The sequence below is a fragment of the Camelus dromedarius genome, chromosome 24 (assembly GCF_036321535.1).
Source record: "Camelus dromedarius isolate mCamDro1 chromosome 24, mCamDro1.pat, whole genome shotgun sequence".
In the NCBI taxonomy this organism is placed as follows: domain Eukaryota; kingdom Metazoa; phylum Chordata; class Mammalia; order Artiodactyla; family Camelidae; genus Camelus; species Camelus dromedarius.
The window spans coordinates 15,438,742-15,463,443 of record NC_087459.1 but is presented as its reverse complement, the minus strand read 5'-3'; the positions used below and the strand labels follow the sequence as shown (position 1 = coordinate 15,463,443).

The window sequence follows — 24,702 nt, the reverse complement described above, 5'->3', positions numbered from 1 at the left end:
ATAATAATAGCAAGTTGTTTATTGAGCACTTGCTATGTGCTGGGTGCACTAGTACGCAGTTACCCATGTGATGTTGATGCTCAGAACATTACTGTCCCTTTTTTATGCATGAATAAACTAAGACTTAGTGATCGGAGGTGATTCAAGTAAGAAGCCCAACTGACACTACAATCCAGCTGTATCTGATTCCAATACCCTCTCTTAAAAAAATATTTTTAAATTTTATCAAAATAATACCTACGCATAAAAGATCAAATAATATCAAAATAGCCCTTGCCCTTAACCACATTATACCTCAGAGTCCAAAAATGATCAGAGTCCAAAAATGTTTGCTGAATGGATGAATCAAAGAATCATGACCAAAGACACGTATCAACAAGATTTAGCAGCTGAAACTAGAGGGCATAGGAGGGAAAGGTTTCCTATCCGAGACTAACCGAAGACAGATGCTCACAACCAGAGTCCCACGTGCATACGGAAATATAAACAAGGATTTTCACTGAAGTATTGTTTAGAGTTCCAAGAAATCAGAAACTTGTATGTCCAACAGCAGGCCACCGGTTCAATGCATCAAGGTGCAGCCCCACAATGTAAGTCCAGCCAGTTACTACAAGTGGTGTAAGGAAAGCTGTCCCTGATATATTATTGCTAAGTAGGTTACAAAAAGAGCAGGTTACAAACAGTGACTATAATGTTAAAAATACATGAATCTGTACTAAACATAGAAGTTATGGGTGTACATAAATTTTAAAAAGCCCACAAAGATATTTAATATTAACAAGGCTAGGATTATGACTGATGTGGGGTTTCGGTTTTAGTTTTTTCTTATTGGTCATTTCTAACTTTTCTACACAATGCAAGCATCACTTGTATAATAATCAATCCCTTCTTATCTCTTTTTTAAAAAGGGAGCAAAAATCAAGAGTCCTTTAGTGGGGAGGGTATAGCGCAAGTGGTAGAACACATGCTTAGCATGCATGAGGTCCTCAGTTCAATCCCTGGTACCTCCTCTAAAAATAAATAAACCTAATTATCTCCCCTACCCACCCCACCAAAAATAAAAAAAAAATTATTTAAGAATTTTTTTAAAAAGAGTCTTTTAAAGGAGTTGGAGTTAAAAGCAAGAGATCTCAAGAACAAATTCCAAATCCAAAGGTCAGGTGAGGCAGGCTCAGAGACCAGATCACACTGAGCTAGCGCTGTCCAGTCCAGCTGGTAGGGCTGGAGCCAGCTGGGGCCGCAGGGTCACTGCAAACAGCCTGCGGGTGTGGAGAGGCGGACTTAGCCGCCATCATGTGGGTCAAGAGGCGATTTCCTGGAGTGGTTAAGGGCTGAGGCTTAGAATCAGAAAGACGGGTTGGCATCCTGGCTCTGCTCCTAACTAGCTCAGTGATTTTGTGTGTGCAAGTAAAGTTGTTCATTCTTTCTAGTCTACAGTTTGCACATTTTAAAAATGGTAATGACATCACCTGCAGCACAAGGCTGTTCTAAAAATCAGTGAGCTCTTGTAAACAAATATTGAGCATCACAGAGCCTGGCATAAAGAAGGTACTTCATAAAAAGAAGTAGCTGTGTCCCAAGGGTATGGTAGGCGTGGGGAGGCTTCAGGATGTCCTGGGCCCAGCGCAGGGTGGACAGTCAGCACATAGCAAAGAAATGCACACCAGGAACTCATAGGAGAAATTAAGTGTCCAAATCAAATCACCAACCGGTGAGATGTAGTGTTCTGCTTGCCATGTTGTGTTTAATCTTCTTGGAAATTAACTGTCAACAGTCTTTTAAAAATTAATTGGGACAGTTCATGGTAAAAATCTGGATTGGAGGCTTCTATTGAACACTCAGGGGATACGGCCACACTGAGCCCATGCTCTGCACAGTGACAATCAGGAGGAAACGAGGAACACAGCAGCTGCCCCTTGAGTGTGTGAGCTTCTGTGGTGACCACAGTCCCAACCACGCCCTGGTGTCCCAGTATGGTTACTCCAGGCCTGTTTCTTTACCTCCAGGGCCCTGCAGCTCTTTGAATGTTTCTCCCTTAAGATTAAAGTGTTGATGCACTGGGTATGGCAGGTTGAATAATCACCCTCCAAAGATATCTATGTCCTAATCCCAAAAACCTGAATACATTCCCTTACATGGCAAAAGAACTTTGTGGATGTGATTCAGTTAAGGATCCTGAGATGGGGAAATGATCCAGGTAGGACCAGTGTAATCACAATCGTTCTAATAAGGGAGGATAGAGGGTAAGGGTCAGACAAGGAGATGTGATGAAGGAAGCAGAGGTCAAAGTGATACTATCACTGGCTTTGAAGAAAGAAGAGGGCCATAAGCCAAGGAATGTGGTCTCTAGAAGCTGAAAAAGGAAAAGCAATAGATTTTTCCCTGGAGCCTCCAGAAGAAACACAGTCCAGACCCATTTCAGACTTCTGAACCAGAGATATGCTATACCCTGCGATTATGAGTTCTGCGTAGTATAAAATTGTCCTGCAGCCTAAATATTTTCAAATATCTCACTGGATGTTACTAGGTAAAAACTTTGTTTGTAAGGATCTGAGTCTAGAACTTAGCTCCATTTAGTATACAAACACAAGATTTTTCTGGCATAGTTTTGATATACATTGATTTTTTTCCCCCCAAAAAAACAATTACCATGCATATCCAGAGAAAATTGCACTGTTTTACTCAGAACCTGAGTTTCTCATCATTTCAGAAAATCATATCACAAGGACAACATCACATTATTTGAGTGACTAATATTAACACATGTGACTCTGCCTTTTTAGCTGCTGTGTTCATGGTGATTCTCTGTACAGGTGCAAGTAGGTGGCTTCAGGATGGCCCATTGGGCCCAGGGCAGGGCCCAAAGCAAGTGTAGTTTAACTTGAGCTTTAAAAAAGGAAATACATATTACCTATATTATGAATGATTTTCGTTTTATTTCTCATTTATATTATAGTCCACTATAATATAAATGGCATATATATATATATATTTAAAATTATTGTGTGGATAGATTATTATGATAGTGGTCCTTAACTGATCATGCCTCCTGGATCCAGGCCCCTTAGCAACATGACTCTGCTACCTCTTCCAGATGGATACTATTTCTCAACCACTTCTGAGTTGCTGGCCTTGTGAGTTGTCTTAACCAATGGAATGTGGTGGAAGTGATGTCAGTGGAGTTCCAGAGCCCAGGCCTTATATTTCTGCCTTCACCCTCTTGGAAAGCTGCCCTGAACCCATCAGACTGTGAAGGAGCTGGTCTGGCCTGCTGGAGGATGAGAGTCATGCAGAGGGGAACTGAAGTGGCCCAGCCACGAGCCAGCACCGAGGCCCCAGGCAGGTGAGTGAGGGCAGCCTGGACCTTCCAGCAAGGCCCTGCCACCAGCTGAAAGCAGCCACATGAGTGGGGCAAGGTGGGACCAACAGAAGAACCTCCCAGTCAGCCCACAGAAATAATAAATCATTGCTTTTTTAAGCCACGAAGTTGTCAGGTACAGCAATCAGGTAACTACTGCTAACACTAATCAGGTCACATTACTAAGCGTCTCCTTTCAGGATAGTAAGAAGGGCACGACCAAATGTGATGCCGAGAGCTCAGTGGGCCCAACAGGGTTGAGAGCCATCGCTCTGATAAGCTCCCCCTGCTCTTGAAACAAAACCCACTCTTCACTGGCCTACGGGACACAGCGGCCGCAGAGCAACCCTGCCAGCCTCACCTCCCATCTAGTCTGCTCACCCTGCTCCTGCTCTGTTGGCCTCCTTTCTCTTCTGTCCCTGGAAGAGGCCACTGAATTTGGCAGCACTGGGTCACTCAGGAAACTCGCTTGAAAAGAGTTGTACCAGAGCATTTTGGTGGTGGAGTGTCACACGTTAAAGACAGCTTGAATGGTAAAAAGATGGAGGTGAGGTCGTTCACTCAGTGCATCCATGAAAATGAAGAAGACAAAAAAAAAAAAAAATAACCTAGATGGGGCAGCAAGGTTAAATGTATGGGCTTGAAAATGGTATTTATTTGTAACTTCTATTTTTTCTGAGTACAAAGGTTAATTAAGTTCATGCTTATTTTAAAAATGTCAAATATTACTGAAATTCTGGAATATAATATAGGAGAACAAAGGCTCCAAAAATGTCATCTCTTCCCCAACTTCCATGTGATTTTTCATTTATGGGCCAACAGGTTTGGATACTATTATCTACATTCAGGACGTGCCTGCACAGTCACTACTGTCGGCCCACAGGTGTGCTTCCTCTAGCTATTTGTACAAACGACTCACTTCAGTCATCATCTTTCATGGAGTACAGTTGTTTAACAAAATATGAAACACTGCTAGCACCCAGCTAGGTCCACAGCAAAACTGAAAGGGCCGTTGACTTGAATGCCCTGCAGATGCGACTCAAATCTTCTCTATGACCTTCTTACACATAGTCGAGAACTATCACCTGGGAAGGGGTTACAGAAATCTATTTCACTTGCTAAATTCGTATCATGAAATGAGTGGGGTCTTCACCTAATTTCTAAGGCTGAGATAATTCATAGAAATCGTATGTTTATGATTTAGTCCTTCAAATGTATTTTCCAAAAGTGAAGAAATAGAGAAATATCTGCTTATTAAATAATTTGAACTTAATTAACTTAGAATAATTGAAATCAAATAATGAGAAAATTATTTGGTTATGAAATTCATCAGTCTACTTCATAATATCTAAAATGGTGTATATAAAAGACTTGGGTTATTATGAATCAAAATCAAAATCAGCAAGCTTGCACAGTCTGTCCAAGGCAGACTCGGGTTGGAAGCGAAGTCTGTTTGATTCCATGGGCCAGGTTCTGAACTGCTGGACCGTGTACCACAGACTGCCTCGCTCATGTGCACAGACACACACACACACACACACACACACACAATGCATGCACGCACCAGGCATGTGTGCAAAAGGCCACCTAATGGTGTCGCCTCTTGCTGTCTCTCTCTCTTCTGACCCCTTTCTCTGCTTTACTCTATCTAGTTTTCCTTGAAGTGTCCTGGTGCTCACAGGACAATCTAAGGAAGGGCTCTGTCCCATGAGGTGACTGCCCCAGACCTGCCTAGCTTCTCAGTCCTCTTCTCCAGAGCCTCCAGATCACCTTTCCTCTCCGAATCTGGCTTCTGCTTTTGGAAGCCATTACACCAGGCACCACTGTGGTCCAGTGGTCAAACCCCTCGACTCAGGAACCAGGCTGCTTGGTTTGAATGTTGGCTCTGCCACCGACTAGTTGTGCACTTGAGCTTGTTGGTTAAACCTGGTGCTGCACGGTGGCAAGAAGAGCACCCACATCAGGGCACTGTTGGGAGGATGCAATGAGTTCCTGTGGCCAAAGTGCTTAGAACAACGTCTGGTACAAAGTACGGGCTCTAAACATGTTAGAAACTACTATTCTTTAATTCCAGCTTCTTGTTCACCTCTCTGGCTCTCGGCGGGCTATGAGGCACCTCCAATTTTAGAGGATTTGCTCCTTACTTAACTCTAGCTCCAGGGGACCCAACAGATCTGGGCAGCCTCCCTATAGTCTCCCTCCCTCCGGAGGCAGTCAGTCCAGACAGCGCAGGTTCAGTTAGTAAATGTCACAGCTATGTGTGCCTGTAACTTAACTATGATCTTAAAAGCAGGTCCTGAGTTTTGAGGAATCATACTCATTTATTCATCCCACAAATATTTAGTGGGTCCTTGCTTTGTTCCAGGCACAGTTGGAGCTGAATCATAGGACAAAAACGGCAAATAAGGAAAGCAGGAAAAAAAGAACTAGAAGTCAGCATTTTAGGGGCAAAATAGCAATCAGCAATTATTCTTAAGTGACCTAATATAAATGCTGTTTCAAGATATAATTTGAAGGGCCCTCATAAACAATGAATCACACTGCTGTTTAAGAGCCATTTGGATGCAAGTTCAGTTGTGGGTGACAGATAAGAATGTTCAGGTTGTGTCATTTTGGCTGGAGGCTGGTGATCATTCCGTTTAAGCATCTATTCCCGATGACAGGATGTGAGGAACAGCTGAATAGAGAAAACGCAAATCTGTTGTGCAGATCCGGATGAGACGCGTTCCACTTGGGCCTGACAAATGTTGGGATGGCAATAATGTAATTTTTAAGCCTGCAAAAGACTACGTGATGTGGGAGGTGGGGTGGGAGAGAGAAATCAAATTTAATTAAGAAATCCGAAAATCCTGAATCAGGTAATGAGAGAAGTAATGGTAATTCACCCATCTTGCCTATTTGAGGCATTCGAGGACTGAGCTTCTGGGCAGAGCATGAAGGGAAGATCGGGTAGGGAGCTCACATTCGATGTTGTTTGTGAGTGTCCTTAAATCCTTCCCCTCATCTTCCTGGTAATGGGAGCACCTCTGTCATCCGTTTAATAGCTGAGGATTACTCAAAGATGACTTAGGGTCACACTGCAAGGAAGTGATTACGCAGGAATCCAGAGTGCCTAGATGCCTGTAAAATGTATCAATTCTTGCAAGTTATCACTTTTAAGAACCCGGTTTTTCTGCATCCTTTGATCGTTCATATAGCATTGAACGTCTACTGTTCTATTCAAGCACTTGCAGTGTTTGAAGCTTGGACCGTTTTCACTTAGTCCCAGCAGCAGCTCATCCGCGGGATGTCAAAGATGAAGTATGAGTTGGCAAAAGATGGCCTCAGTCCTCTCTAATACACATAGAAATTTCTCTGATTCTTTAAAAGTGTTTTTAAGATTGCCGGGAGGCTGGAAACTGTTTCTAGCCCCTTTGTTACAAAATTATTTATGGGCAAAAATTAGATATGCAGCCCTCAATGTAAAATCTTAATGACTGCCCATTTAGCTGATTTTTGTGTCCTCTGAAGGGGTAGACATTAGAAGAATAACAGCTGAATAAATTAGAATAAAGGCTGCAAAAGTGAATATGCTGCCTTAAGGTCTAGAAGTGAATGCCCAGCACCAGACCCATGCTTGCCGTTTCTCCACATTCAGTCTTACTTCACACAGCAAAAATAAACAGATACAAGGGGGAGAAAAACAAAGGCTACCTTAGTTCACCGTTATCCTTCAGCAACCCATGGCTTCAGTACTAGTTGGTGGTTTTCTTGAGGACAAGGGCAGATCACATCCTCTCTGTGTCCCCCCGGGTCTGGCCCCAAGATCAGCACATAGTAGGGCTTAATAAACGTCTGATGAACGGAACTGAACTTGGGTGCCTTAATCTGTTTGCAGATATTCTTACACATATCCAAATAAAGGCTAGTCCACTGTGCTATTTCATTGTTTAATCACTGAATTCCATGCTTTGGTCAAATTAATAAAAGGCGGGGTACTCTGAATATACTTTGGCCAACTGCAAGATTAACAAGGAAGATCCTTGGGACATGATTGGTGAGATCGTCTGGACTCTCCTCATTTAGCAGCAGGACCTGAGGCCAGAGAGGCAAGGTCATCTGACACACGCAGGGCCAGGCTGATGGCTCTGCTCCCTGTCCCAACCTCACCACCGTCCCACCCGGCCACACTTTGCCCTGTTTAACACCACATGGGGGCAGGGTGGGGTGGGGTCAACTGTGAACAGGGGACAAGAATTAAGTCGCCAGGGGAAGCCAAATGGGCAAGCGAAAAATACACGAGAATTAGAAGCAGTTTAGATTTTATAACCTAAGGCAAGTAGCAATCTGTTCTCAGAAAAGTGCTCTGAATGAAAAAAGAAAAAGCTGTATTTCCTGGAGCTATTTAGAGGACAGCCCCCAACTTCCATTTTTTGAGAGGGACGAAAGCACAGGCTGTAGGATCATCTGGGCCTTGACTGAAGACATGCTCCCTCGCTCACTAGCTGGGTGACCTTAGGTGATGCTCAACTTCTCTGGGCTCCAGGGGCCTCCTCTGTAAAAGGGGGTTGATGTACAAGGAGACCTGGCTTGGAAGCTGACTGTTAGAGTGACCTGTGATGGTGTGTATAGCGTATAAAGCACTTTGACCAGTGCTGCCATGCAGTGGACAACTAACCAGTGAGACAGCTTCCGTGACCCTTAATACTGTCACCACAGCCGACATCAAACCACAGGTGAGGGGGCTGCCTACCTGCATGGAAAGTCAGTACCTGAATCACTAACATTCATCTTACCAGCTTTCTCTGTTTATAGCTCCCTTCAGCAGAGCACCCTCTCATGTTAATGAAGACAGAGATCGGAGGATCATTATGTTTTTTCTGGTTCAATCAGGACAACTGGTCTGCTCCAGCAGGTCAGGAGAAGGAGGCAGGATTAAGTAGATTTGAACTTACCAGGCCTGTGTCTGAAAACTAAGCATTTCTGCTAGGGCAATATGAAAAAGGCCTTACAATTCTGTCTTTGTTGGGGTGAGAGATGTGAAGCCCCCACCACCACTTCCACCCACCGAGGGCTATAGATAGTGGTTGAACTGCCCTTGGAGGGAGGAGGGGTAAGCTGAATGCGGGACTTTGCTGAGTGGACCACGCAAGCTGAGAGCCAGGCCTCAATTGTTCAGGATCCAAAAGGATCTGGAGAGGCTGTGTGGGAGGGGGTGCAGGGAGAGGACAGAAATGGTTCTAGAGAGGATTAATGAAGCCTTGCTCGGCCAGTGTGAACAAAGCCCTCTTTCCACCTCCCTATGAAATTATCAACAAAATAAATCTTTTTCCTGAAATCACTGTGTAATTAGATGTTTGGGGGGTGCTGGGACCAAGTGCTGAATAAGGCCTCTGGGTAGCCAAGGAACAAGAGCAAGCCCACTCAGGTAGTGGGCGGAACCCGCCCTACCTGGGGAGCAGCTGTCACTCAGTAACAGGAAGAGTCAGTAATAAGTTAACATTTACTGAGTTCCTCCTGCATTCCAGGGACTTCCCCAAGCACTTTATACGGGCTACCTCATTTCATCAGTATGACAATCCCACTGAAACCGTGCCCCATAGGGTTAACAGAAACTGGTGACTAACAGAAATTCTTGAGCTTGCCTTACAGAACAGCAGATAAGGGGTCTGTTAAAAAAAAAAAAACAAAAACCCTCCGCCTATAACCTGCATTCACTGATCAAACTCACCTTAATTATTTTTGCAAATTATATACCTCCAAGCTACATACCCTCATAGCCTAGATAATGTATCAGAAGACTCCTTAACCATCCCCTATAGATAACAGCTCTGGCGTATGGGTTGAGATAGTAACAGTGGCTTTCAGGAACTTCGAGCCAGCTCTCGTCTAGTACAAGCCGGCTAGGGCTGCTCGGGACCACCAGCCCTAAAACTGGGACTGCATGGTGTCCGATGAATGACCTTTTGATGTCAGAGGACCAAAAACTCCATCCTCAGATCAAGCTAGTGTCTCTATTTTTCTGCGCATGCACCCCACGAAGAAGCACGTAACTCAAATATGCCTGCACAGAGCAGCGATTACCTCACCCTTTTCCGGCCTCCAATCATCTTCCCCTGCACCTTTGACCACCCTAAACTCTTCAGCCATAAATATCTCAAGCCCCTCACCTTCAGGGAGGTGGATCTGAGACTTGTTAACCTGTCTTTTCTACTTGGGTGCCTTGTGAATAAACCTTTTCTCTGCTGCAAACCTCGGCGTCCAGCATTTGGCTTGCAAACAAACCTAATTCGGGAACACGAGCAGGTGCTATGAGCATCTTCATTTTATACATAAGGAAATGATGGTGGCTCAGAAAGATGAAACAGCTTGCTCACGGCTGTGCAGCCAGCTGGCGAGGAAGTAGACATCAAAACCAGGTAACTTTGACTCCAGAAATGTGTTCTTTACCACTGTGTTATAAACCAAAGCCCAGTTTACTAGTTATTTGCATACTTAACATATAAGGAGGGTCAGGCAGTGCCATTTGCCAACCACTGCGCTCTTACATTGACTAAACTCACGAAATAGATGTCTTCCCTCACTCCCTTTCAGGGGGTCCCTCCAGGTATGAGCCCAAGAGAATAGCTTTCCCAGATAAAAGAGAGCTGGGTTTTGGTCAAGGATATAGTAGTGGATATCCAACAACACACTCATTTATTGAGGGCCACCTATTTGCTCACCAGAGACTAGGCATTGGGTAGAATATACTAGGCACTGATAGAGATACAAAAATAAATCAGAGAATCTGTCCTCAAGAAATTTAAAATACTGGGGGCAACAGACATGTATAAAATAAAGTATACTCGTGGGCTGAGCATCTTAATTACATACAGATGGCAAATAGGCACATGAAAAGATGCTCAACACCACTAAGTATTAGAGAAATGCAAATCAAAACTACAATGAGGTACCACCTCACACCAGTCAGAATGGCCAGCATTAAAAAGTCTACAAATAACAAGTGCTGGAGAGGGTGTGGAGGAAAAGGAACCCTCCTACACTGTTGGTGGGAATGTAATTTGATGCAGCCACTATGGAAAACAGTATGGAGGGTCCTTTAAAAACTAAAAATAGGGTTGCCATATGATCAGCAATCCCACTTCTAGGCATACATCTGGAGAAAACTCTAATTTGGAAAGGCAAACGCACCCCAGTGTTCATAGCAGCACTATATACAATAGCCAAGGCATGGAAGCAACCTAAATGTCCATTGACAGATGAACCAATGAAGAAGATACACACACACACACACACACACATATACAATGAAATACTACTTAGCCATAAAAAAGAATGAAGTAATGCCATTTGCAGCAACATGGATGGACCCAGAAATTATCATTCTAAGTGAAGTAAGTCGGAAAGAGAAAGACAAATACCATCTATCACTTACATGTGGAATTGAAAATAAGACACAAATAAACTTATTTACAAAACAGAACAGACTCACAGACATAGAAAATAAACTGATGGTTGCCAAAGGGGGAAAGGTGGTGGGGGAGGGATAAATTAGGAGCTTGGGATTAGCAAATACAAATTACTATATATAAAATAGATAAACAACAAGGTCCTATTGTATCACACAGGTAACTATATTCAATATCCTGTAAGAAACCATAGTGGAAAAGAAAAAAATATATATACACACACACACATATAAATAACTGAATCACTTTGCTGTACACTAGAAATTAACACAACATTGTAAATCAACTCTACTTCAATTTAAAAAAGAATGTCTTCATGAAAAATGTCTTAATTTTCCGTAAGAGGAGGAATAGATGAAATAGTCTGAAATCTGAGGACTGGGTTCAACCATGTCCAGTTCGGGAATAGCAGGCCTGAAAGAGAAGCCACAGAGTTGAGTTTGGAAAAACAAGTAGAACTTAAATGTGTAGAGAAGAAGAACTTAAGGATTTTTTTCCTTAAAAACAAAACAAAAACAAAAACAAAAAAAGAAGGACCATATTTACAGAGGCTGTGAAGTGCAGAGCTGACACAGGCCCCCTCCCACCCCAGGGCTTCTCTCCGCTGGACGGCAGTGCCCAGGAAGGAGAGCAGAGTGAGACGAGACTAGAAGGAAGGAGGGAAAAGACTGCGAAGGGCCTTGAAGACCAGGCTGAGGGGTCCTGGCCTCCTCATGGGGGTCCATGGTTCTCAAATAGTGTATCATGCCCCAGTAGTCTCCCCAAACTCCTCCTTCACATATGTGCTGCCTGCCTGGTTTCAGATCAACATCTCATACTTCATTTCTGCTTCCACTAAAGACAAAACTGTCACGGTGAGGCCTATCAGAAGGAACATTGTACTGAATGGATCAAGTGGCAGTGAATTAGGGAAAGGTAAAAAGTGGGGTGACTGAGAGGCAGGAGGGCCGTGCAGTATCAAGGCAGCGCTGAAGAAAAATCAAGTGTTTGCTAGAACACATGGAAACTTTGTCTCCTCCATATGAAAAAGCCCCATGGGGACAGTCTCCAGTTCTCACAGAGAGAGCCTGTGCCAAAGGGCCGCCGAGCAGGTGATTCCATTAGCTGTGAAGGCTGTAAAGACCTGGGTGTGTCAGACTGACTGGGGTTCACACTGCAGTTACCACCATTTTTTTTTTAGTATCATTTTGAATCATTTAATATGGATTTGAATCCCAGCTCTGCCATTCCCCTTGATCACCTTTCTGAATCTCTCTGTTCCTCTGTTTTCTCATCTGCAAAATGCAGACAATACGAATGGAAGGAACCTCATAGGACTGTCATGTGGGACAAATGAGACAGTGGATGATGAAACACGCGGCAAAGTGCCTGGCACAGCGCGAGCACTTGGGCAGTTAAACGTGGTTGCTATTTCATTCTCTTCGTGCGGGTCCTCCAAAATTCCAGAATTCAAAACTGCACAGGGGGGACATACACACAGAGTATCCTGTCCACTGTAGAAAAGAGGGAACCTCTGGGGTGTTTATGCCAGGATCGAAACTCAATTCATACAGATAACTGGCTGCAGTGTGATAATGACCAGTATTAACCGAGCACTCACTGTGTGCCAGGCCTCTCCTCAAGCAAGTTACATGCATGGCATTTGGTGTGTAATAAACCCTAGAAACCCAGCAGATGCCAATTGCCCAGGAGAAGGGCAGGCAGGGAGGCCAAGCGAGGAGGAAAACGTCTCTGGAACCGGGCAGCCAGACAGATGGCAGTGCATGTGGGTGCACAACGAGATGTCGTGGCCAGAGCTGGATAAGTGACTGAAACACAGGCTTTCCCTCCCAAAGGGATCGTTTCGAGACCAACCACTGGATGGTACGGAGATCATGAGCGACTATGTGATAAAAATGAATTACCAAGCATTTAGAAATAAAGAAACAAAACAACTGACCTCAAAACATTTTTCTTTCTTTGCTTCCTGAAGCAGCCTAGCTATTCCGGGAAGCAGAACTGGAAAGATGAACGTTTCCAAATATTCTTTAGGGGAACCTAAAACAAACAAAAAAGTTCCCACTGAAAATCCCAAATGGCCCAAGTTAATCTGGGAGAAACATTTGCTTCTGAACCAAAAAAGGTACTGTCCGTGAAATAACATGACCTTAAATGCTACATTTTACTCCAGACTGCTGAGTTGGGCCATATACTGAGAGAAACTTAACATATCCCTGTGAGCCTCTGCAGCCTGGTGAGGAGGTAAGCCAGGTCCTTCCACAGGGAAGGCCAGGAGGCCAGTGTGGCTGGAGGGAAATAAGCAAGGGGAGTGCAGTAGGAACTGAGGTCGGAGAGGAACGGGGTTGGGGTACGAGGCAGAGGACCTTAGGGTCTCAGTGATGGTGGCTGCCAAGGCCCAAAGCACACCAGCAGAGGGAACAGGACAAGCCAGCAGGAGAGGGCCTGGCACCAGGGAGGCCAAGGAACTGGGGCTCAGGGAGGAAGACGAAGGACACCTACATCTCTGGCTCCAACACACAAAGCAGGGCAGCACGACATTTTCTTTTGCCCTTTACATTTTCCCCCTTTGTATTTAACACAGAATCTAAGTCTGCTTGATATTGATCATCTTTATTACATTTCAACCTTAAAGATAAACCAGTGGAAGACAGGGTACTTTTCTTAGAAATAAAAATTAAAACAAGAACACACTCTTTCTTATCATGTGGTCTCCCTGAGGTCTATCTGTCCACCCCCGTCCCCACTCTGTGGTTTTGCAATGTTACAAGCCCCAAACTATAAAACTATGAAATCTCACTTCCTTACTTACATGTTTTTGGATTGATTGTTTCCAGTGTAGGTTGAGAACAGGGTACTTCTGAGACCTTGGCTAAACGAGGGACTGAATAAATGTGTTCTGCATTGAAGCCATGGAAAGCCATTTCCTCCAATGGTGCCACCTGAGGTGGGGGTGGGGGAAGGAATCGATTCATATTGTTTAAATAATTGCATTTTCTTTTATGATCTAACAGAGGATAAAATTCTGTATCAGATTTTAGGTTCAAGGGGGGCATACTGAGCAAAATTTTTTCTCTCTCTCCTCCCCCAAGGCATCTAGAAATGACAATCAAGAAATAAATCCCTAATAAAGAATAGGAGGGCCATCAGTGGGTGAGAGATGTCCTAACATTTCCAGAAGAAACGGGATGAAGCCCATTGTCAGCTAAGAGAAGGAGACAGTGGCAGCCCAGAGTCCACAGGAGGAAACTTGCCCCCTAGAGGATGGGAGTCTGTCTTCCCACCAGAACTCCAAAGAGTGTCAATGCTCAGGGGTTCAATTCCTCATAGTGGGAATAAGAAAGGAAACGATAAACAGTAGGGGTAAGTGAAAATTCAGCTGGAGCCCCACTGCCCTGCTGCCCACATCTCCTCTCTTCCAGATTCTGCCACCCTCAGCATACTTAAAGCTACATTTACCCCAGCCTTTTATCGCCTCCTTTCCAATGACTCTTTTGTAAACAAATTAAACAAACAGCCTGGGAAGGAGAAGAACTACTCAGGGAGCCATGTTAGTAGTCAAAAAAAAAAAAAACTCTAACATTGATTTGAAGGCGCCCAGTCCAATCCCCAAATATGAGATCCCTGCCTGCTGACCCCAAAGAAAAGCCCTCCAGTGGGCAATCAATCCCCATGAGTTCCCAGTCAGTGTTTCTAGTCACAGAAAAGACCCATCCAGAAAACAAACCCACGTGTATGACAGTAGAAGAAAACCATACCAGCTGTGCAGAAAAATCCACCCAGGCCTGCATTTTACGTTTTGAATAAACAATCACAGCTTTTTACATAGATGAAGAACATCAGTAGCATAAAAGACAAAGAAAAAGATCTACAAAGAACACCTGACCCTGGAAGAAGCACAAATCCAGAGGAGAGAATTGTAATTAGTATCTGCAGAGAAATTTGAGAAAGCATTGCATCTATAAAACAAGAACAGGATGCCATGAAAAAGCAACAATCACAAGCCAAGAAAGATCTTAGACACAGAATCTGTCAGCTGCAGTGACATACTGGAAGTCTAGAGACTTGGGTTTTGGTCCCATCCCTGTGACCCCCGCTCAAGTTTCTTTATCTCTCAGAGCCTTGATTTTTTATATTAAACTCCAAATAAAGGGCCTCTCTTCCTAGCTGCCATGTCCTTGGCTCTTTCTCCTTCCTTAGTACAGTCTTAGCCCACCCAGCCATGTACAGAGAATCCTGCTCTGTCTGCAAAACTGTCCTCAACAAGGACATGGTGTTGAATCCATTGTAAAGGCCTTCCTCATCTAGGATCTCATTTGAGAGGCCCTGTAAGTTAGTCAAGAATTATCTGATTCATTTAACACATGCAGAAACTGGGGCTTGAAGCGGTTATGTGATGCCCTTTAGGTGACACCATTAGCAGCAGAGGTAGGACTGGCCCTAAGTTTCTGGTTCTGGTTCCAGTGCCTTCCCTTCCCGTCTCCCTAATGCATGACACTGATGCTGTATCCGTGCTGTTCTCATGTAAGATCCTTTCAGTTAGGTTGGTGCCTGGGTGATACTCACAGTAGTCACAGCTTCTTGGTTGACTTTATATCCTTCTGGAAAGGCAGGCAGCTCAGCTTCATATTCTGAAGGGAGTGGGGGAAAAATTCTCAATTTCATACTTCATTATAGTTTGTGATGTAATTCCCCTTCCTCTAAATAAAACACTCTTAAATTTTATTTTGGTTGGTGGTTTACAGAAATGAAAAACAACTGGCCATCACAGGGTTGTTTACTTAAAATAGGTTAAGAGATGATTATTCTCTGGCAAGAGTTTTGAGGCTCTTCCCAAGAAGATAATTTCTATTTTGCCCCCAGATTACGATAATTATAAGGAATAAAAGAAGGAAGAAAATGAGGAGGGTGACTAAGGGAAGACACCAATGGCATATAGAGAAGGAGACGAGGAGGAAGAGGAGACTGTCATCTAGGACAGAATAAAAGAGACAGAGGGATGATGAACCATCCCAGGCAGTCATGGGGGTGGGCATGAAGGCAAGGCTGCCAGATTGGGGCACACGGCTGGAAGAGCAATCCCATAAACCCTTGCTAGTCGAAGCATTGCCCGCGTTACCAGCAGCACTGGCATCCCTGGGGAGTTAGAAATGCAACACCTCAAGCCCCACCCCAAACCTGCTGGCTCTGAACCTGCAGTTTAACAGGACTCCCAGGTGACTTGTATGCAATTAAGGTTGGAGAGGTCCTGCTGCAAGAACAGTGGTTTCCATCTTGGCTGCACATTAGAATCACCCAGGAGCTTTTTTGGAAATACCAATGCCTTGGTCCAACCCCAGAAACTTGGATTCAATAGGCCTGGGGCAAAAGCCTGGAAATCAGTATTTTATAAAGTTCTCCAGCTGATTCTAAAGTGCAGCAAGGTGGAGAACAATCGCCAGGTTTCAAGACTGATCACAGTTGATCAGTTGGGAGCTTACTGCAAAAAACATACCACACTAGTTCTACAAGATAACAATTCCTGCTGAGAGAGGGACAGAAAATGCTCATGGCTATATTAGTTACACCCCTTAGGGAAAGACTGGTAAAAGTATTTCTAGAGAAGTCATGTTTTAAAGGCAATTGTATAGTTGCTTTGCAGTGATAAGGGAAAACAACGTTTCTGGGCAAGATGGTATTGATGCAATTATATTGGATGCAAGTTTTATTCCATTACCTAGTTCTTTATCAGGTAGGAGAGCATTTCTTAATCTCTTTTTTTTTTAATTCCTAGGTATCAGGTTGGGGAATAGTATGTCAGGATGCAGGTTATAAGCAATTTTGATTCCCAGTACTAGTGAGATTAGGTTTCCATTGCTGTGCAACAAATTATCACAAACTCAGCAGCTTAAAATAACACAAATTTATTATCTCATGGTTTCCCCTGGGTCAGGAGTATGGGTCTGGGCCAGGGTCTCATTAGGCTGAAATCAAGGTGTTGGCCATGGCTGTGATCTCATCTGATGGCTGGGGTCCTCTTCCAAGTTCACTGGTTGTTGGCAGGATTCAGTTTCTTGTGGATATAGGTCTGAAGTCCCTATTTTCTTTTGGGTTGTTGTGGGGGCTGCTCTGAGCTCCTGAGGCCTTCCTCAGGTCCTTGTCATGGGCAGCTCCCTCATAACTATTTGCTACTTCAAGGCAAGCAGGAATCACTTTTGCTTGAATCTCTCTAACATCTTTAAAGGGCTCGCCTGATTAGGTCAGGCCCACCCACAATAATCTCCCTAATTTAAAGTCAATTGATTACAGGCTTTAATTACATCTGGAAACTCCCTTGACAGCAATGCCTAGATTAGCACTTGACCAGGTAATTGGGGTGTGTGCACTAGGGGCTGGAATCTTGGGGCCATCTGAGAATTCTGCCCACCACGGCAGCTCTAGCTCTACCACTTTGTGTTTCCTTCTCAAGCAAAAATGTAAATTTACCCTTCTTCCCCCAAGTCTTTGAGACCCCCCAACACTGTCACCAAGGTAGTATGAAAACTATTTATTTGGATGTAAGATATACATACATTTATAGTTTTGATTAAATAAGCAATATAGGCTTATTGTGAGAAAAATTCCAAATAATATGGAGATGCCTTATGTAGAGTCTAAATCACACCAAATTCCACTACATTATTGGAACTGCCATAGGTCCAACCAAATCTTTTTCAGTGCATTTACTAACATTTGTATATAATTCACAAATACACTTACTTACTTTAGATCTCGAGACTAGGTCAAATCATCCAAGCACAGAACCTCATAACATGGTGTCTTTATTCTTCATAACTCATGTCAGTCTTACCCTTATTTGAAATTTGTAAAAATTAATGACTATCTTTTCTAATAGGCTGTGTTTTGTGGGAGTGTTTGTGCTCACCATCGTATTCCCACAGAATACAAAGCTGAATGAATGAATAAATGAACAAAACAAACGGTACAGCAAGTTACTTTTGATCCTTTACCTATTCATTCATCCATACTCATTGAGAGCCCACTGTGCCCAGGAACCATTCTAGGTGTTGAATCACGGACCTCTCTCAATGCTGCTACTATTGGATGCACTTCATTTATTTAACCAGTGTACTCTCAGTGGGCATTTTGGTTGTTTCCAATTTTTCACTATTACAAACAATGCTACTATGAGCATATTTATATACACCATTGATCAGAAAGAAGGCACTTTTGTAGGAGTAACTCTTAGATGTGGAATTGTTCTGCCAAAGGAAAAAAAATAATTTAAAATTTGGACCAAACTACCAAATTTTCCTCCAAAAAGTCTGTAACTTTTACTCCTGTTTACTCCTGTAAGGCTGCCTGTTTCTCTAGGGTACTACCAACCTTATACATATTTAAACTGATACTTTACTTTTACTTGTATTTTCTTAATTATTATTTATTTGCCATTTATATTTTTCCCAAGCAGGCCTCTTAGTTCACTAAACTTGATGGAAAAGATACACACCTTTTCACCATACGACCACAAAAGATAATACAGTTACATAATTATGTAGAAATATGGGGAAATACATTAGCTTCAGTACAATCTGACGTGTTTGTTATCTCAAGCTCTGTAATGTTTAAGAAAATCTGGCATATTTGAGAATTCGTCACTTTCACCTTATGATTTCAATTTAAAACGTATAATTGATTACAGACTGATGCTTTTTACACTGAAAGCCATATGAATTTGAATGTGATTAAGTTTGTAACGAGTATTGAACTCATTAAAACTTGGTTTACCATGGTTTGATACTTTTGATTTGTAAGAGTTGCTTCAGTGCTTAGAAAAACTTGCTGGTCTGTTTGGCATTACAAATTCTTAAGAAAATCAGGTACATTAAATGTGTAAGTGTTTATGGGGGGGTGGGGTACAGCTCAGTGGCAGAACGCATGTTACCTATGCTTGTCATTTGGATTACGGGTGTTCCCCGCTTTTGGAAAGTTCACTTTACGTACTTCACTTTTACAAAAGACCTACATTAGTACCTGTTTACGCAAACCAAAAGAAATCCAAAGAGAATTTTCGCTTTTATGAGAAAAGGTGAAAAGTAAAAACGGCATTCAGCATTTGTTTTGCATCGAACTGTTACAGGGAAAGCGTGCACTCCCAGCAGTGGGGCGGTGCAGCCAAACTCCTTCCCTGGGAACTACACTCTACATCTCAGCATCACACAAGCATAGCTTTGAACTGTATCTGTGAACATCTGTGCTTTATCTCAATTTATTTTGTGCGCCCATTAGCAAGATGTGTCCTAAGGTAGCTGCTTCTTTGCTTTATGTCATTTTGGCTTACGAAAGGCTTCATAGGGCCTCTCTACTTTTGATTTACAGTATGGGAAACCCGTAATTGCTTAGGGGAATTTAATGTTATATGTATGTTAAGTGAACGTTAATCTAGGAACAGGAAAGAATAGTTGTTCATTTTATACAAGGCAATATTATGTCAGAGGCAGAGCAGAAAGAGCCTGTAACCCTGTTGGTGGAACGGAGCCCTTGTGCCAAAATTGGAACCTCCCCACCGCCGTGCTCCAGGGATGCGAGATAATGAAATGTCTTTATTGCTCAGGCCACTGTTAGTTGGGCTTTCTGCGAGTTGCAGCTGAACATGTTCCTAACTGAAACAGTTAAAATAGGCCACCAACAGTGGCCTATTGGAAAGGGATGAGCCAGGAAGAGGAAGTGGCTGGAAGTGAATCTAAAGAAGTTAGCCAGAATACACTATGGCGAGGCATTGTACAAGATGCTGGAGGGACATAAGCAGAAGAGCTTGTGTTCTGGTGAGGGGATGGGGAGTAAGCCAATGGTTAGGAGATGTGCAAGTGATGCTGTAGAGGGCTGCGCCCAGAAAGCACCAAGAAGGGGCTTCAAAATCAGCCTGAACGATAACAGAAGGCTTTCCAGAAGAGGGGCCACTTAGGCTGAGTCTTGAAAGATAAAGATGAGAAGAAGGCAGAGATGTTCCAGTAAGAAGCAATGCTTATGCAAAGGCATGGAGGAGTGGAACAGTATGGTGCAATGGAGGAAGTTTCTTGTGGCTAAAAGGACACAGCACAGGACAGTGGTACTGTGTCTTGTCCCTTGCTTAGAGAGCTTACTTAAAGTGCAGAGTTTAGGGACTCCCCATCAAGGAGTGGGGAGAGTCATCACACCACTGAGTCATCGGTCAAGGACAAAGCACAGGAATCTGCACTTTAGCAAGTATCTGGGAGATTTTGATGTGGGTGGCCCGTGTCTACACGTTGAAGCATACTGGTAGGTTGCTTCAGGGCTTGAACTTGAGTGTCACACATATGAGTTTGAGTCTGGTTTTGCTACTTACTTTGGGCATGTTTCCTAAGCTCCCTATGCCTCAATTTCTTCATCTATTTAAATCACTGAGTTGCTGTGAGGTTTAACTAGAGGAAAAGCACCTAGCACAGTGCCTGGCACATAAGGGCAGCTCAATAAATGTTAGCCACTAGGATGATTTGGACAAATGGTAAGTGACAAATCTAAAAAAGAGAGAGATCAGATCATCAAGGGGCTAAGGTGTTAAGCCAAAGAGTTTATGTTTACCACGAAAGCTATGAAAATCAATGTAGGTCATGGCATGATGTGATCAGACTTGAATCTGAGAGAAGAGGTTCCTATGGAAGACAGACTGGAAGGAAGTCTTCCCTGATTGGAAAGCTACAGCAGCAATCCAAACAGAGAGTGGGAAGGGCCATGAGTACTAGGGAACGTGGATTTGGGGTTACAAGCAGTGTTAAGCCAGTAGGATCTAGAGGGATTGGAGAATGAATGTGGGGTCATGGAAAGTGAAAGTGAAGCCTGTAAGATGAATCTCTGATTTCTGGACTGGGCAGCTGAGTGGATGATGGAGAGTAATTGTCAGTGTCTAGAACAGTGCCTGGCCCAGCATCTAACAGTTCCCAATATGGGTAGATATGTTGATTGATGTATGAGAATGATTTCATTGGAGACTTGAGGTTGATAAGGGAATTCGAATGACAGTGGTGTGAACCAAAGCTCCCTCCAGAAGCTTGGCTGAGAGGGCAAGAGAGACAGACAAGAGCTAGAAGATGACAGGTATTCCCCAGGAAATGGACCAGAGGATGTTTGGAGGGAAGAGCCAGTAGAGAAGTTAAAGATGTAGGGGAGGTGAGTGACAGAGCAGGGCAGGATCCTGGGATAGCAAGAGGATGGTCCCAAAGCATAGATGTAGGGCTGAGCTGTGTGGGCAGCGGGATAAATACTTCAACCCTGTGGGCAGATGCAAACATGTTTATTGGTGTGAGGAAGCTGGAGGACTCCCTTCCTACTCCTGATTGCCTAACTATTCACAGTGAATGTCTCCTCTATCTGCCAAGTGGTGTCACACAATGTCTGAAGAGTGGAGTAAAAACTTGGGACTAGGAGATGCGGGCACTGGGCGAAGGCACTGATGGATGTTGACTGATAAGCACTGCAGAGAGCTGCCTGGTGTCATTTTCCTCCAGCTGTGCTCAGCTGCTGTGCTGGGGGAACAGCACTGATTCAGAACTGGCCCATGTTGTTACCTGGCAAGATGGTATGAAGGGTCCTGATTTTATAATAGCTTTCGGGGCTGAGGCCAGGGACTAGTGCTTGGGGTGATGAACCAATGGCAGTAATGAGGATGCTGATAGCAGTAATAACAGCAATAAGAGAACAGAAGACCAGAAGCTCTGAATCCTTTGGTTAAAACCATAGTTAAAAATCATTAAGTCACAAGCAGCTATGAGACTTAATTAGAAGCCCTGGCAGGAAAGACTTTTATTGATATGAATACAAGTGCTTTTGAGAATAAAATGCCCATAGTTAGTTGTCACTGGAAAGATAAGGAAATTGAGCAACACTGACAAATAAGTTATCATAAAGGCCTGTGTGTTCACGTGCACAAAGAGCATTAGCCAGGCAGGATAAAGGTCTTAGATATTTACCTATTCTGTATCTCATTTTCCTGGAACTGAGTTTCTGACAGGTCTGTTTGCTGTGATAATTTTCTTTTTAAATGGAACCGCTCTCATAGAATATAATCCTTAACCTCAAAGATAGGATTATTACAAAGCCTTTAATAATTTTTCATGTTTGTTGTCAGAAACTAAATTTACTCACTATGTTTGTTATAGAAAATTGCATTTGTTAAAATGTTTGTTTTAAGAAATTGGGTTTATCACCTAGGTTATAACAATCACTACAGTGCCTGTGTGTATAATTCACCACCTTTGACCTCATTAACTTCATTTGGTAACTCTATCACTTTGTAAGTGGCATCAATTCACTCGCTTTTCTAAGCAACAAAACTCTTTGTCTTTGCTTTTTCCCCACAAGCCTGTTTGACAAAAAGATATTCCACGATTCTAAAACAAATGCAAAGCAAAGCATGTTTCTCTGTCAACCATAATGAACATTTATTGAGCACTTTCTTTTTTTTTTAATTTTTTATTTTTGTTGGGGGGGGAGGTATTTAGGTTTTGTTTTGTTTTTGATAGAGATACTAGGGATTGAACTCAGGACCTTGTGCATGCTAGGCACGCACTCTACCACTGAGCTATACCCTCCCCTCTACTGAGCACTTTCTAAGTGCCAGGCACTGTGCCAAGCACCTCTGCATACATTATCTTATTCCGTCCTCACAGCAGCCCTGTGAGGTAGGTACGAGGATCAGCCCCTCCTAGAGATGAAGTTGAACAGCCTCCCCAACAAAACACCGCTAGTAAATTGTACCATCAAGAGCTGCTTGGCCTGGAGAAGTGAAAGCTTTGGGGAAAAGACCACCACAGCAACAACCTTCTATATGAGTGTTTTTGTAATGGTAGAGTGATTAGCAACTTAGGTCATGGCACCAGGAGGGTAAGGACCAAAGGGTAGGAAGTTAAAAGAAGAACATTCAAGGAGAAACAGATTTTTCTGGGTATGATGCAACGCACTCCTGGAGAAGGAATTCAAGCACTGGACGGATACAGGCTGAAACAGATGGCCTTGAGGGTATCTATCAACTCAGAGTCCGTTACCTTCCTCTTCCTTTGTATTTTCCATTTCTCTCACTCATCGCTCTCTCTCCCTCCACCCAGTCCCATCCACTGGAGCATTCATTCTTTTCTCCATCCAACAAACATTTACTGACCTGCCCTGTCCAATACAGTGGCCACTGGCCACGTATAGCTAAGCTTATTAAAATTAAGTAAAACAAAAAAATTCAGTTCCAAAGTTGCTCTAAACACATTTCAGGTGCTCAATACCTGTATGTGGCAAGTGGCTACCATATTTGAAAGTTCTATTGGATGGCACTGTGTCAGACAGTTGAGGTAGTTATGGCAGCCACAAGAATGAAAAATTTGAGTTCTTGACCTTGAGTTTACAAACATAAGGAGAAAAAAAAAAAAACACCCAGCATTATTTATTAAGAGCTACCACACATTGAGCTCTTGCTGTAAATCGGGACTTTGCTAAGCACTTTCTGAGGGGACCCTTTAACAGCCTCTCCCAACACCAAGAAATAGGGGCCATTATTATGCTCACTTTACTGAGAGGATAACAAGGTACGTGGGCGTACGTTGTTTTATTGTGCCTCACTTCATTGCACTTAGGAGGTATTGCGTTTTTTTACAAATGGAAGTTCCATGACAACCCCGCGTCAAGCAAGTCTATTAATGCCATTTTCCCAACAGCATTTGCTCACTTTGTGTCTGTGCCACATTTTGGCCATTTTCATAATACCTCAGACTTTTCATTATTATTACATTTGTCACGGTGATCTGTGGTCTTTGATGTTACTACTGCAAGAAGATTACAACTCACTGTATGCTAAGATGAATGATGAGCAGTTTTCAGCAATAAAGTGTTTTTTAAAATTGAAGTACAGTTCATTTACAATCTTGTGTTAGTTAGCAATAAAGTGTTTTTAAAGTAAGGTATACATGGACATAATGCTATTGCACACTTAATAGACTGCAATATTGTGTAAACATAACTTTTATATGCACTAGGAAACCAAAAAATTCGTGACTCACTTTACTGCAGCGGTCTGGAGCCCAACCTGCAATATCGTGGCAGTACGCCTAACTTGTTTAACTATGTCTTTAATTATGGGGCCTCTTGACCAAGGGGTACGTCTAGGGCCACAAAAGGTGAGCTATACTTCGTTTGGAAATTTTAAGGAAGGTCAGAAGTGGAAAAGGATTAAAGCCATGTCTTTCTAGACCATGCTTGCTCAATGTAGACTACATCAGAACTACCTGCGAGCTCCCTAAAAGTGCAGATCCCCTAACCTCTATTGGGAGCTCTGTGAGCGGGGCCTGGGAACCTATGTTTTAAACAAGCTCCCCATTTCCATCCCGGCGATTCTTTTCCTGTTCATTAAACGAGGTTTGAGCACCTCAAATCTCTGGTCCACAGCGTCTGGTCCCCTTTATTCCGCTTTCCCCTGCCTTCGATCTGACTGTGGAACCAAGTTGGAGGCTGCCATGCGTAACCCCTCGGTTTCCCCGAACGTAAAATGGGGAGCCCTGCGGGCCCGCAGCGCGGCTGCCAGGGGCCCTCGCACGTCAGTCGCCTGGTACACAGTAGGCGCCCGGCCAGAGCGGCCCCACAGGGCCACCCGAGTCCCGCCCCGCTCCGCCGGCCCGGGCTGCCTACCCTCGCAGATCTGCTCCCACGGGTTCTTGCCCGGCAGCTCTGCAACCTGCCCCGGCGAGAAGGGCAGCTCGAGGGACATGGGGGAAACGACGCGCACTGGCGTCCTGGCTGTGACAGACGACTCGGCCGAGACGGCCCACTCCACGCTCCGGGTGATGCTGCATAGCCGCCCAAGCGCCGCCATGGCCGCGGTCTCCACGGCAACCGCGCGCCCCGCACGGCCGCGACCCGGAA

The 24,702-nt window shown here is 43.7% G+C and overlaps 1 protein-coding gene across 2 annotated transcripts in view; it reads right to left on the bottom strand.

Moving 5' to 3' along the window:
- IQCK (IQ motif containing K) overlaps positions 1-24,660 on the bottom strand; it is a 109,530-nt gene extending 84,870 nt beyond the window's left edge. For both annotated transcript variants that reach the window (XM_031433121.2, XM_064478484.1), the window contains exons 1-4: positions 24,469-24,660; positions 15,370-15,434; positions 13,616-13,745; positions 12,746-12,843 (exon numbers count right to left, since the gene is read on the bottom strand). In XM_031433121.2, the coding sequence (XP_031288981.1) occupies positions 12,746-12,843; positions 13,616-13,745; positions 15,370-15,434; positions 24,469-24,652 (477 nt within the window). In that variant the 5' untranslated portion in view covers positions 24,653-24,660. The remainder of the gene's footprint in view (positions 1-12,745; positions 12,844-13,615; positions 13,746-15,369; positions 15,435-24,468) is intronic.
- Positions 24,661-24,702: the final 42 nt, after the last annotated feature.